This window comes from Belonocnema kinseyi, chromosome 10 (genome assembly GCF_010883055.1).
Source record: "Belonocnema kinseyi isolate 2016_QV_RU_SX_M_011 chromosome 10, B_treatae_v1, whole genome shotgun sequence".
NCBI classification, from domain to species: Eukaryota; Metazoa; Arthropoda; class Insecta; order Hymenoptera; family Cynipidae; genus Belonocnema; species Belonocnema kinseyi.
The window spans coordinates 38,777,608-38,792,840 of record NC_046666.1 but is presented as its reverse complement, the minus strand read 5'-3'; the positions used below and the strand labels follow the sequence as shown (position 1 = coordinate 38,792,840).

General features: G+C 27.1%; 1 protein-coding gene across 14 annotated transcripts in view; it reads left to right on the top strand.

Moving 5' to 3' along the window:
- LOC117181543 (disks large 1 tumor suppressor protein) overlaps positions 1 to 15,233 on the top strand; it is a 1,257,521-nt gene that overhangs the window by 811,186 nt on the left and 431,102 nt on the right. Inside the window, exon 2 of one of the 14 annotated variants that reach the window (XM_033374357.1) lies at positions 5,614 to 5,982. The exons of the other annotated variants lie outside the window; for them this stretch is intronic. Coding sequence (XP_033230248.1) covers positions 5,908 to 5,982 — 75 coding nt within the window. The 5' untranslated portion in view covers positions 5,614 to 5,907. The remainder of the gene's footprint in view (positions 1 to 5,613; positions 5,983 to 15,233) is intronic. 14 annotated transcript variants of the gene reach the window in all.

Genomic DNA, 15,233 nt, shown 5'->3' with positions numbered 1-15,233 from the left:
ATTCGTGTTTTGTTAGCTAAAACTTCATTTTTTAAATTAAAAATGAAACTATTGATTTTTTTGTCGAGAATTTATCTTTATGAGTTGCATTTTGAACTACTTTCTTACAATTTCATTCCATTGTTTAAAGATTCGTCTCTGGTTTAAAATTTAACTATTCTGTTGAAAATTAACTTTTTTGGTTTAACCTTATTTTTTATAAGAAAAAGTTAAACTATTCCAGTTCTGGTATAGTTTTTGTGGGGAAAAATTAATCTTGGTTGAAAATTCACCTTTTTGGTTGTGAACTCAACTTGTTAATTGAAAGTTAAACTAATTTGTTGAAAATTATTTTTTTTTCGTAGAAGATTCATCTCTTTGATTGAAAATTGAACTATTGTGTTGAAAATTCGTTTTCGGGTGGTTAAAACGTAATTCTTTATCTGTCAATTTACCTATTCCATTTTCAGTTAAATTGTTTGTTTTTTTTTTTGTTGAAAATTAACCTTTTTGGTTGGAAAACCACCTTTTTATTGAAAATTCCACTATTTTTTAAAAAGCTGAATTAATTTCTTATAAATGCATTCTTCTCTTTGAAGATTCAAGTATCATGTGATTCTAGTGCAAATCTTATTTATTTTCATCTTTATCGAATTGCAAATATTATGCTTACGAGTTTAATACCTATTACAAGACATAATGTATACATGATTTTTATTTATTGCAGAGTCAAGTATGTGGGGCGGACCCTCTGTTTAGTCATTCAAATGGAATTTGTTTACTACAGGCGAAGATGAGCAGAATATAGCAATAGTTGTTTGCTCTATTATTAACCTTAATTAAGAGGCTCATTCGTGACTGGAAAATCCAGTTTATAATTTTGAAAATTTGTTTCCCTAAATAGAATTACATCATTTTTGTTTAAGGTGGAAGTAGCGGTTAACAGAAACTGCTAATTTCCAAAGTGCACCTTACATAAAGATAAAAATCAACAGAGTACAGAAATAGTTATATCTAGCGAGACTTTCACGTTTAACCGAGAAAATGAAGAGGGAAACTCTTAACTTTGTTTACATTCTGTTATCGCTTTGATAGTTAAAGAATGCGAGTTTGTAATTAAAGGAAGCTAATAGTTCTTTTATGAAGCAATATCGCTAACTTTTTGACACAAAGGAATCGATTTTCAATTAGAGTAGACAACTAATTGGAATCTTACATCTATTCAGAACTGAAGCTTCTAAAGATGCTATTTTATCGAGAAATTCCATTTTAAATTATCAAGAGTTTGATAACTCTAGTCACAGAGGTCACCATTGAACCGGGAAACCGGGAATTTTTTAAGACCGGGAAAAAACTGGGAATTTTGTTGAGTTTTTAAGAACGTTCAAATTAACGAAATTTTATACAGATGATTTGGCAAATCAGTAAAGTTCCTAAAATGTTTCTTAATTTATATTGGAAATAATTTATTATTGAAAAAGAATTATAGTGCGTGATTTAAATTGCAGTTTCAACAATGTTTATGGGTAAAATAGAAATGTCCAAAAATATTTTGTTCATTTGAATGTTAAAAACTTCAAGTACATCTTAATAATAAAATATATTTGTAAAAATAGTTTACAGACTGCGCACTCTTTTACCCATTTTCCTCTGTTTAATTAAACTATCTAATTGAGATTAATTAATGGCACCTAATAGAAAGATCCAAACAATTTTGGTTAAAGTTGAATCGTTTTGTTTAAAAATTCAAATATTTTGTTGAAAATTTAATTATGTTGTTAAATATTAAACTGTTTATTTGGTTTAAAAGTCGTTCTTTTTAGTTGAAAATAATCTATTTTGGTTCCAACTTCGTCTGTTTTTTTTTTTTTTTTTTTTTTTTTTTTTTTTTTTTTTGACTATTTTTCGACAAATTTTTCACTGAGAAAGATGACTTTTGAACAAAATTATTAATTTTTTACCCAAATAGTGGAATTTTCATAATAAAAACGAATTGTTAATCAAGTGGTGGACTTGTAAAAAAAATATTAAAATTCAGCAACCAAAAGTTGGATTTTTAACTATATAGTTGAATTTTTTAATCCAAAAGAAATTTTTTTTATTAGACAGTTGAATTAATAACCTGTAAAGGTGAATTTAAAAAAAAAACTATTTTTATCCAAATATTTAAATTTTTCACAAGAATAATTAAATTTCCAACGAAATATTAAAATTTTGAAGGATATAGTTAAGCTTTTTTTTAATTAGACTATTTTGATAGGATATTCAACTATTTTGTTTGAAAATGATGTCTTTTGTTGAAAATTCGTTGTTTGTTTGAAAATGTAACTATATGGTTTAAAAATTAAACGATTTTGTTGAAAATTCATATTTCTTATTTAAAGTTTAACTATTGGGTTGCAAATTTTTGGTTTAGAATCAATTATTTTTTTGAACATTCTACTATTTAGTTGAAAATTTACCTTTTTCAGATGTATAATTTTGTCTTCCAAACAAAAGCGTCTTCTAGGTTTGAAAATTCAACTATTTGGTTAAAAATGCATCTGTTTTTGTTTGAAATTTATTTTTTTCGGTTTTAAAACTTGAAAACTCAACTCATTTGTTAAAAATTTGTATTTGAGTTGAAAACTCATCACTTGTGGTTGAAAATTCATCTCTTGTAGTTGAAAATGCAATATAATTCGCCTAAGAATCTTAGGAATTTTAAACATTCCGTATTGAATTCAATATTATAATTTGATATTAAAATCGAATTTATTCTCATGTCTTCGTCAAAAGTCACCATATTTCCCCGTTTTTGACTGTGAAGTCTATAGTTACCAAAAACTATTTTTATTCGTATACCGAAAAAAAATAATATAAGAAACGGAGAAAATTGCCCGATGATAAAGGTGGCGATGTTTAGTTTATATAATTAAAGTTTATGAAATTGACAATCATTTCAAAATTTTCATTGTAAAATAAAGTTTATTAACACCCTTTAGAATTAAATTGATTGAGGTTGGAAGGTTTCTACCATGCAACTTGTTTATTATGTAAAGACTGAGTTAAATATTGTATAATACAAAGTTTTCAGTTTAGTTTTGATTATTGTAGATATGAAAAATAGGTTTAACAATTGAAACTTTTTTTAAATCGAATAGCTTACTTTAAATTAAAAAAAAAGATAAATTGACAACCAAATAAATTAGTTTGCTAACAAAAACGATGAATTCTCAACCAAAAATGGAATACTTAAATTTTCAGTTAAAAAAATTAATTTCGAGCAAAAAAAAGAATTTTTGACAAAATAGTTCAATGTTTTACCATAAAATGAATTTAAAAAAAAGAAGCTTAGCTTTCAAACAAATAGTTTAATTTGAAACTAAAAACGGAGGTTAATTTTCAATCAAACACGTTATAGTTAAGTGATCGCTGCTAGTTAAATTTAAGTTAAAAAAATTAATTTTCAACAACAAAAAATTTTTCAATAAAAGTTACATTTTTAATCGTAAAATGAATTTCAACCAAGAAGCTCAATTTTCAACCAATACTGAAAAAATGGTTAGTTGAGCCAATGATTTAGTTATTAAGATATCGTTTTGCTATTTTATTAGCGGGTAAAACAATTCCATTAGTTGCAGTGGCTATTCAGTTAGTACCAGCAACTAAGTAAATGGTTGTTCCAACTAATAAAATAGCAATGTCATATCTTACAAACTAAATAGTTAGCCCAATTAACCATTTTTCCAGTGAAATAGTTTAATTTTCTAACAAAAAGATAAATTCTTAACCAAAAATGGAATACTTAAATTTTCAGTTAAAAAAATTAATTTTGAGCAAAAAAAAGTAATTTTTGACAAAATAGTTCAATGTTTAACCATAAAATGAATTTTTAAAAAACAAGTTTAGCTTCCAAACAAATAGTTTGATTTGAAACCAAAAGGGGAGGTTAATTTTCAACCAACAACGGTATAGTTAAATGATCACTACTAGTTAAATTTTTAGTTTAAAAAATTAATTTTCGACAAAAGAAAAAGGATTTTTAATAAAATATTTACATTTTTAGTCATAAAATGAATTTTAACCAAGAAGCTTAACTTTCGACCAACACTGAAAAAAATGGTTAGTTGAGCCAACTATTTAGTAAGTTTAATTTTATAACAAAAACATGAATTCTTAACCAAAAATGAAATACTTACATTTTCAGTTTAAAAAAATGTGCTTGAATTTATGAACGTTGAAATGAACGAAATTTTTTACTAATGACTTTGTAAAACCAGAAATAGTGCTAAAATGTTTGTTCGTTTTTATTGTAAATAATTTATTATTGAAACAGACTTATAATGCACATTCTAAATTGCAGTTGGACCAATATTTTTGGGTAAAATGGAAGTGGGTAAAATATTTCGTTCATTTGAACGTTCAGAACTTCAGGTACATCTTTTTTATTGCAATGACCGGGAACTTTTCCGGTTATAAAAGTGGCTACTTTGAGTAGACACTTGTATATCTTGCAACTATTTAGAATTGATGTACCTGAAGTTCAGAATGTTCAAATGAACGAAACATGTTTTATTTATTTTCATTTTATCAAAAAATTTTGTTCTAACTAAAATTATACAATTAAAATAATGCATTTAAAGTTTATTTTGTAATCTGTTTTTTACAATATAAATTGAATCAATATTTTAGCGCTATTTCTTCTTCACAAAGCCATCAATACAAAATTCGTTAATTCGAACGTCCAAAACTTCAGGCACTTTTATAACTGAATGTATCTGAAGTGCCGAATGTTCAAATGAACGAAATTTTACCCCCATTTAATTCGATTTTAAATTCTCGAGAATTTGAAAACTCTAGTCATGAATGAAAACTTTCAGTTCCAGGCACGCATGGTCACGCGTTGTATCAATTAGGTTGTAGCATGTGAAAGGATGATAAAAAGTAGGATGCACGCGAATCGCAATTTGGCCCTGGTTCACGGTGGATGATTCCAGACGCCCCTTCCCTCCATTATATTTGCCCCTCTTCCTTTCCAGTACCTCTAAATTTGATTCTATCTGACTTTCCCTCTCTGTTTGGTTTTTTCCATCTCTCTTGTCTCCCATATCGTGAGAGCAACACCTACGTGTAAATAAAGTAGGGTCTTACAATTAGGGCACGTAACACGAGGAGTTTGTGTTCAGCTCGTAGAGTGTGTTCAGCTCTCTGGCTAGCGGATTTCGAAACTTTTACGGTTGAATTAGAAGTTAGAAATATAATATAGACAGGTCAATTTTTTCGATCTCGATAGGTCAATAAATGTGTCAGGGACTTACGTAATAGCTACATTAATGCAAGAATTAACGCCCCGGTATGTTCGGATAAAGCGATAATTCACTATCTAATAATTCACTCTCGAAATTTTTACGGCCGAATTAGAAGTAGAAATCATTTTTTAAATTATCGTTTCCTCCTTCGATATAGAAAGGTCAATAACTGTGTCAATGACTCACTTAATGATTACATTAGCGCAAGAATTAACGCCTCGGCATGCTCGGGATGAAGTGATAATTTATTATCTAAAAATTCACTATTTAAAATCTCACTCTCTAAAAATTGAGCCAGCGGGACTTTCAGGAATCTCACTTTTTTACGGGTTTTTTTTTGCAGTTCAGGAAAAGCAGATGATTCCCAATGTTTAACGAAAGTCTGATAAAGTGCAATAGAAAATTCTTCAAGTCTATTAGTGTCTTGTGATAAAAGCTTTTTACAATGTGCAGTGAACTCTCTGTGTGAAAAATTCTTATCCTGTTTTTTTAAGGAACAGTAGTGAGTTTCGTCGTACTTGAAAGATAGTAAAAAATTGTGAATAAAAAGTTTAAAAGCGGATAAGAGAATGTGTTTCTGCTCGAATTGAGCCTTGGGATTATTATTGGATTATTCTTGTCTGCCGGTCAGCTGAAGATGACTACAAGAAGGAAGAAGAAGTCGCAGGACGGGTTCCTGAAGAAAGTTTCAAGTCTGTTCAATCTCGACACGGTGAGTCATCTCGAGCCACAATTTCGCGAGTCAATGTTTCGTATAATAAAAAAATAAATAAGAAAAGAAAATTATACTGTTATCAGATGCCACCCAGAACCTCAGGAATTACAGTCAGTTCCTTATTACCTTTTTTCCCCTATTTTTCTCAAAATCACCCATAATCAGTATATTTGAGAATTTTGTCTATAACCCCCCCCCCTCCCCCTTTTTTTTGAAGCTGAGATTAATGCTTCAAAAAGTAAGAAACTTGCGTTCATTAATAAAAAAAATATGAATAGCTCAGAGAAATTAGAATCCAAAGAAAAAGGACAAAAGGAAATTGTCGAAGATTTGTTTGAAAAAACTATAGTCTAACATGATTGATTCTCAAACTTAACTCAGATAGCTTTGTTTTTATACAATTTAATTTATAAGTACTAGGTATTCGCAGGTCAGGGAAAGCCTGAAAATCAGAGATTTTGAAAAAAAATCTTCTAAAAGTCAGGGAATTTATGTGCCAAAGAGGCAAATTGCTATAATTTTTAAGGATATTAACTTAATTTATTTTTTTATTATTTTGTTCTTCAGCCAGGGAAAATGAAAAATTCGGCAGGGAAAAATTTGGAAATGTTGAAAAAGAAGTTTCGCGGCCACCCTGACATTATGATGGAAACAATTTAATATTAAAACAGATTTATAATGTGTATTTTAAATTTCAGTTAGAACAATATTTATGAGGAAAATAGAAATGGGGAAAAATATTTCGTTCATTTGAACGTTCGGAACTTCACGTACATTCTTTTTAGTAATTTTTTTGCCTTGTATTTATATTTCTTTTTTTGCAATTTATCCCTCTAGACGATTATATTTTTAGTTAAAATTTGTATTATTTGATTGAAAATGAAACAATTTCATTTAAAATTTAACTATTTTGGTATTTTCGTTTTTTTTAAAACATTCCACTGAAATTTCTCTTGCTAGGAAACTCAAGTATTTCCTCCCTGAAAATTGGTAATTTTATTTCAAAAATTCATTTTAGTCGAATTTTTGTTTGTTCAAAAAAAAAGCCAATTTTTTATTGAAAATTAATTTTCTTTGGTTGAGGATTCAACTGTTTTGTTGAAATTGGTTTTCTTTTTTGTTTGATTCAACTAATTTTTATTTAAAATTAAAATCTTTTATGTGTTTTTGTTCAAAATTTTACTATTTTTGTTGGAGATTCAGTTTAGTTGAAAATTCAACTACGGTTGAAAAATCGTTTTTTTTTTATTTAAATAATTTTTTAACTGAAAATTTAAATATTTCAGGTGAAGATACGTGATTTTAGTTTAAAATTCATCTCTTAGGTTAAAAGCTTAACTATTTTTTTGAAAATTGTTTTTTTTTTTTATTGAAAATTTAAGTACTTGGGGAAAAGTTAAACTGATTGGTTAAAGGTCAGGTTCATTTTTTTTTAATCTAATGGTTTTTTTTCATTCGTTTTTTTCGGTAAGAATTAATTTTTTAACTGTAAATGTAACTTTTCCATCTTTGGTTGAAAATTGATCTTTTTTTTAGTTTTTTTTTTTTTTGTAGAAACATCATTATAGTTAAAAATTTGACTATTTGGTTTAAAATGATTTTTTCTTGGTGAAAATGTATGCATTTCACTGAAAATTTAACTTTTAAATTTTTGGTTGAACGTGTACCTTTTTTAGTACCTGAATAATTCCTCTGTTTTTGTTGACGAATAATCTTTCTAGACTGGAAATTCAATTGTTTTGTTGAAATTTTACTTATTTTGTTGACAATTAAACTCTGGTTGAAAATTTAAATATTTTGTTAAAAATATAATTGTTGAAATATCAACTACTAAATTTTTCATTGAAGATTCATATTTTTGTTAAAAATTCAACTTTTTTATTTAAAAATTTGCCAATTAAAAAAAACATGTTTCTTGTTAATGCTTTTCGCTAGAAATGAATATTTTTTCAAAACAATTTTAATAGAAAATCAGTAAGTTTCGAAGAATACCTAAAATTTCAAAAGTTGTAGATTGTATTTGTTTTCGCCGGAAATTATTATTTTGAAACACAATCATCAAGATTCGCAATTTTCAACAATTTTAGTTTGCGTTAGCCTTTTATACAGGAAATAGGCATTGTTAATAAAGAATTATTCAATTTTTAAAGAATAAACATTCTTCGTGTGCTTGAAGTTCCGAACGTTCAAATGAACAAAATTTTTTACTGACGATTTTGTAAACCAGAAAAAATTTTCAAATGTTTGTTTACTAATATTAGGAATAACTTAATATTAAAACAGATTTATAATGCATACTTTAAATTGCAGTTAGAACAATATGTATGAGGAAAATAAAAATGGGGAAAAGTATTTCGTTCATTTGAACGTTCGGATCTTCAGGTACATAAATTTTTCAACAATTTTCGGTTTTGTTAAAGGTTCATTTTTTTTAATTTTAAGGTTACGTTAGTGTTTTATACCAAATCTGGTGTTTTAAAACAAAAATCATTATCATTAAAGAAGATTAAGAATTTTTCAACAATTTTGGATCATGTTAGATTTTTTCATCTGAAATTGGCATTTATAATTTAAAAAATTTATATTTCAAACATTCCAAAGAATATTTACAACGTTTTAACAATTTTAGGTTATGTCGATGTCTTTCGCCGAAAACTGATATTTTTAATAAAAAAAAAATCAAATTCCAAAAAATATTTACAATATTTGAGCAATAATTTAGCGTTTTTCATCGGAAATTGATTATTTTAAACAAAAATCATTTTTGTTGATGAATTAAGCTTTTAATTTTGAACAGCTTTAGGTTATCTTAGTGTTTTCGTCGTGAATTATTAATTTCGAACAAAAACGCAAACGCTTTCTTATACCGAACTTGCAAGCATTAGTATGAACAAAATTGAGAAAATTTGAATGTTTTCGCTTAAATCATTTAGGCCTAGGACCAAAAAATTATATTTTGCAGGAAAAAATTGCGAATATCTTATGTTTAGGGGGTTAGCTGCCGTTCCTCATCACCCATTATTTATAGATGCAAAATGCAATTTTGACTTTCGTTTTTGGGAATAATTAAATTTGTAAAAAATCTTGTCTTTTATTTCTCGAATTTAAAATATCAATTTTCATCAATCTTATCAAAAATAATGCCCTGGTTTTTTTTTATTATTTTAGTTAATAGATTCTATGAAATACAAAAATGTTACATCTATTCATTATATATTTTTTAATTTAAAAATTCCGCTTGCTTTATAGTTTGATAAAATTAGTGCGTTTGTTATAAAAATGTTGCATTTGATATTTTTTTCATTATGCTCGTATTTTTTCAGTGAAAAGATGTCCCTTATTAAAAAAAAAATCCTTTTGAAGAACAACTCCCCTATTTTATCTGCAATTGAAGTGCTGAACGTTCAAATGAACGAATTTTTTTACCGATGACTGTGTAAACCAGAAAAGTGCCAGAATGCTTGTTCATTTATATTGGAAATAATTTATTATTAAATAATAAGTATAAAGTATATTATAAATTGCAGTTGGAACAATATTTATGGGTAAAATAGAAACGGGGAAAAATATTTCGTTCACTTGAACGTTTGGAACTGCAGGTAAATGTTTCTTCAAATATTTATATCATAGCAAACATTGTATTATGAAACAACATTTCTAACATTTCTCACAAGATATTATTAATCATAATTATGCATTACCTTGCAGAAAATTTTCCAGGTTTCTCAAACCTTGAGCCTCCATTCTTAAAATACTTCATTTACACGTTGTCGTATTTATGTGGAGCTCTGTAGTGAAATTACAATTGCGTTGATAATAGAAAGCAAGATAACGCTTTTTTCTGAGCCCCTAATTCATAATTTGTATTACAGTGACTCATTCAGCATTCGCATTTATTAATCAGTATTTGTTTAACGACTACACAGTGATTGTCAGCTCAGTGTGAGTTGTAATTGAAAAGAGGCGAGAGTAAACTAGTCGCGTGTCGACGATTGCCGAGACATCGTGATTTGCACCCGAAGGCCGTTACCGATATCCAATTACGCTGCACTGCTACATATATCGTTACATAATCAGAGTACGCAGGATTTAATATTATGATCGAGTTTCTCACGAGAGGAGCTAATCTAGAATATATTAAATTCTAAGAATGTGTTCGCTTCGATTAGATAAAACGTTTAGTACTATTGACAAAGCAGCTTGGGAAATAACCGGGAATTTAATTTAACGAACCGGGAATTTACTTCTGATCGCAGTGAAATTCAAATTTTTATTGTTTAAATAATTTTGGTCAATTCAGAGAAGCGATTTCTATTATATTTACAGTCGTAGGGCATACAAGTGTTTTTAGTAGGTTTCGGATTCATTTACGTATTTAAAAATTCAACTATGTGGTTGAAAGTTAAACTCATTTATGTGCTTAAAGTTCTGAACGTTCAAATGAACGAATTTTTTTACTGATGACTTTGTAAATTATAAAAATAGCTCAAATGTTTATTAATTTGTATTGTAAATAATATATTAACTAAAGCAAAATTATAATCCATTTTTTATTATAGTTGGAACAATATTTATAGATAAAATATGACTGGGAAAAAATATTTCTTTCATTTTAACGTTCAGAACTTTAGATACATAACTCATTTATTAAAGATTAATTTTTTGATTGAAGATTCATCATTATACTTGAAAATTCATCTCTGGTTGGGAATGTAACTACTTTTTTGAAAATCAATTTCTTTTATCAAAAAATGTAGGGCAAAGTGGAGTGATGTGAACTGTGGTGTGATGTGAAGGGTGGGGTGATGTGAATCGTTGGGTAACGTGAACCACGCCGATTTGTAGAAAATTGAACTGTTTTACTGAAAAAAAGTTTTTTGTTGTGAAAATATAGATTTTTAAGAGACAATTGAACTATTCTCGTTTTATTTGAAAATGTATCCTCTCCCTCTTTTTTCAGTGTCTAATGAGCCGAAAATTAAAATAGTTTGGAAGTCTGTTTTTAAATTGTAAATCTTTTTGATGCTTTTTTAGCATACACATTTTTTTCATAAGAAAATAGATTTTTGTTCGATCTTAAATTCAAAATTTATCTTTTTTTTAATGAAATCTTTCATATTTGGCTGAAATTTTACATTTTTTGCTTAAATATTCAAATATTTGTTGGAAAATTTATGTACTTTGTGAGAAATTCGTCTTTTTAATAGTAAATTAATCTTTACGGTTGAAAATTCATCAGTTTGATTGAAAATTAATTTCTTTAAGTGAAAATTCAATTGGTCCATTTTTAGCTGAAAATTGATTTTTCTAGTTCAAAATTCATCAATTTGAATGAAAATGTTCTTTTTTGACAGAAAATTCATCTATATTGTGGAGAATATACAAACTTTGTTAAAACCCCAATTCTTTTAATAGAAAATTATCTTTTTTTAAAGTTAATCTTCTCGTATAAAAATTCTTCTTGTCCGTTGAAAGTTCCAGTTAAATATTGATGATTTCATTTGAAAATCCATCATTTCGGTTGCAAATAAAATTACTTTTTTAAAAGTTTAACTCTTTTGTAAAAATTACTTTTCTTTAAGATTAATAATTCTAATTAGAAATTGACTGGGTTGTAAAAGGAGTTATTTGATTTAAAAAATTATTTTTTGTTTGGATGAAAATGAATTTTTTTCGAAGATTTAACTATTTTGTTGAAAATTTGTTTCCTTTTCGGTTGAAAATTATTATTTTTTTTCAATTGAAAATGTAACTATTATAACACTTAAACATTCTATATGACTCAACATTCAATTTTTCAAATTATGGTTGAAAAATGATTTTCAGTTTAAAATTCGTATTTTTTGGCAGTAATTAATCTTCTTGGTCATCTTTTTGATCCAAAGTTAAATTATTTCGTTTAAATATTCATCATCTTGGATGAATATTTCATAGTCTTATTTAAAAATGAATCTGTTTGTTTGAACATTAATTTTTTAACTTAAAGTTGAATTATTTAGTTTTGGTTGACAATTTATCTTTTTTTTAGTAGAAATTAATTTTTTTTAGTAAAAAATTCATCTATTTGGTTGAAAATTTGTCTCCTTCGACTGGAAATTCAACTATTTCGTTAAAAAATTAATTTTTTTTAAGTATCAACCCATTCAATATGAAATTGGTAAATTAAGAAAAAGAATAGGTATTTAATGTTTAGAAATATTTTACTGTTCATTTAAGACGAGTAAACTGAAACCAAATATTTAAAAGTAAACAATTTAAAGATGAATTGTTTTACGTAGAAAGCCTTGAATCGTTAAAATTTTGAAGAGATTTTAAACTTTGAACGTTACAATTTTTATTGTTCTGTTTGAAAAATGTTTATTTTGTGAGTGGAATTTTTGAATTTTGAGGTATAAGTAAGAATTGATCAGTTATTTTTAGAAAGAATTTGTGTGTGTGTATCGACCAAATTCGGCTATTCGTACCGAAATTCCGATGCAAATAGCCACAGCCTAAGTTGAAACAAAATGTAGGGTTTTTCAGATTTCATATAAAAAATTTAGAAGCTTTTTAACATTTGTGAAGATTTAACATTTTAAGAGAATGTTTAAAATAATTTTAAAAGATTTTCAAAATTGCCAAAAGAGAATCTGGAATATTTTACTAAGAAATTTTTTTAAACTTGTTTAATTTTCTAAAAATTGTAGGAAAAATGCGATAAATATCATTTAAAATTAATTAAATGTCCTACAATTTTTAGAAAATCCTGTAAATTTAAAAAGATTTCCTTACAAATTTCAGATTATTTTTTAACAATTTTAGAAACCTTTTAAAATATTTTTAAAAATTAATTTCCCAACATGCGAAATGATTTTTAATTTTCCTAAGAATCTTAAGAAAATGTTGTTATTCTTTGATGCCTTTCACAATTCTTGAAAGCTTCTAAATTTTTTATTCGATATCTGCAAAAATCTACATTTTGTTTCTAATTAGCTTGTGGCTATTATCACCGAAATTTTGGTACAAACAATCGAATTTTTTTGGACATACACCTTGTTTAAATTATTTGAAATCATTTCAAATTTTAAATAAATTAGGATCTTTTTAAAACTTATAGAATGACTCAAATTGTTTTACACGTAATAAGCAGGATTTTCTAAAAATTGTAGAAAATTTCGATTAATTTTTAAAGATATTTAGAATTTCTTTAAAATATTCAAAAATAATATTAAATTTGAAAAAATTTAAAACAACTTGTAGATTTATCAAGATTTCGAAATACAATTAAAGCTTTTCAAGCATGCTTAAACTATTTCAAATTATTAAAATTTTTAATTTTTTAAAGTTTCTAACTTAAAATTGCTTAAAATAATATAATTTAAAGTGAAAATGATAACTGGGATTTATATTTTTGATACTGAATTTCATTTAAAATTGTTTAATTGAGAAGTGTTAATACATAACTTTCATTTTATACGTGTAAATTGTTGAACATTTGAATATAAAATTTTTAAATTTAAAAGCTCTTAAACTTCAATTTTAAATAATTGAAAATTCAAGAGTTTCACTTTGATTGCTTTAATTTTGCAGTTTATTTTTTATTACTCCAACAGTTTTACGCAGATTTTGCGGCATCTTTTCCTAATCAATTTTCCCCGTGCAAAGTGTAGACTGTAGACTTAATATGGTAGTTCGAGGAAACTATCAGTTTCTTGATTGATAACTGCGTGTTTATGATCAATATTATCATCCACTCATCATCCACTGCCTTGATTTCGTATAACTATGATATACTAGTTTGACACTCGTGTGTGCGTTTCGATAATGGCAATGTGGGGCATACTGACCTTGTTGCGATTATCGTTCAAAAGTTATGCGCAACTCGTGACACGGAGTAAAGTGCCGAAGCGGATTTCCGATGTAGGTAAATATTTACTTACGCCGTTGCATCGCCTACTCACTGCTGCATGTGAAAGATAGTTGCCCCGGCTTACACAGCAAATCGATTCTACAAAGACAGAATACCAATATCCGTCCCCACCATTTTCGACACGAAAGTCTCTGATATTCGTAAAATTCTTTGAAAGTCGTGAGCTGAAGTCGAATTTCTGGGTAATAAGTTGCATTTTTTCTAGCAGACGGACACAGAAAAAAAATGGGCGGTTCAGTGTTGTTGTGGCTGAAGTGTAAGTTGGCCTCCTTTAGAATCTAGGCTCTAAAGGAGCTCTTTTTGATGGGTCCTTTATTAGTTTGTTTATTTTCCGTGAGTCGCCGGTTGGAGGGGATAGACGAAACGAGGCCAGCGCGCGGGGTGGCGAGTAATGAGTTTAGCGGGCGTGTGTTTTTATTGAATTTTATATGCATTTCAGTAAACAGTATGTGGAATGATACATGTTCTGTTGCGAATTGTAAAAATAATGGTAAAACGAAGGATTGCAAATTTTATAAATTTTCTAAAGCATCACATAAAATACTACAGAGAAGTAAATGGATGGATGCTTTTAAGAGGGAAAATTAAGTAAATATAACCTCGCTTTTAAGCGTCTTCTAACTCTGAAAATTTATTTAAAAACATAAATTAAAAATGTACCAGTTCGTCAAAGATTTGTCTTCTAAATTGCAAAGTTTTTTGGTTAATTGGCTACTAAGTTTTAAATTGCAATATTTACATCAAAATTTTATTATTTCACTTAAAAATTAAAGATTTTTAAAGTCAACACAATTAAAATAGTAGGGTTGAAAGTTCTTATCTCTTTGAAATTTGGATGAATCAAGGCTTTCTACTTAAAAATATCCAGTTTTAAACATTTGAGTTATATTTGCTCGTTTTATATGCACAGTCAAATATTTCGACTATTTAATTAAATAATTATTCTTTTTTCTAATTAATTAATTTTTTATTTTTATGGTTTGAAAATGGAACATTTGAGACTGAAACTGTATTTGAATAAAATTTGAAATTGAATCATTTGGACGCTTACATTTTTTGAAAAGTTTCCGAGTCGTCTTGGAAAATTGGTAATTAGTGAGAACTGCATTTTTAAAAAATTATGCTTAAAAATGGAAAAGTTTTTGCTAGAAGATTTATAATTTAAGAAGGTGACAATTGTATTTAAAACCAGCTTAAATATAACTTGTTTTTATTATTATGTATTTCTTTGAAATACATAGTCAGTGGAAGCTTCTAATGTGTCCCCTAAGGGTTTACATTTTTCTTACACCTTCTTTATTCCTTTACACACCCTCCACACACTTACTTGGTGGTGGAA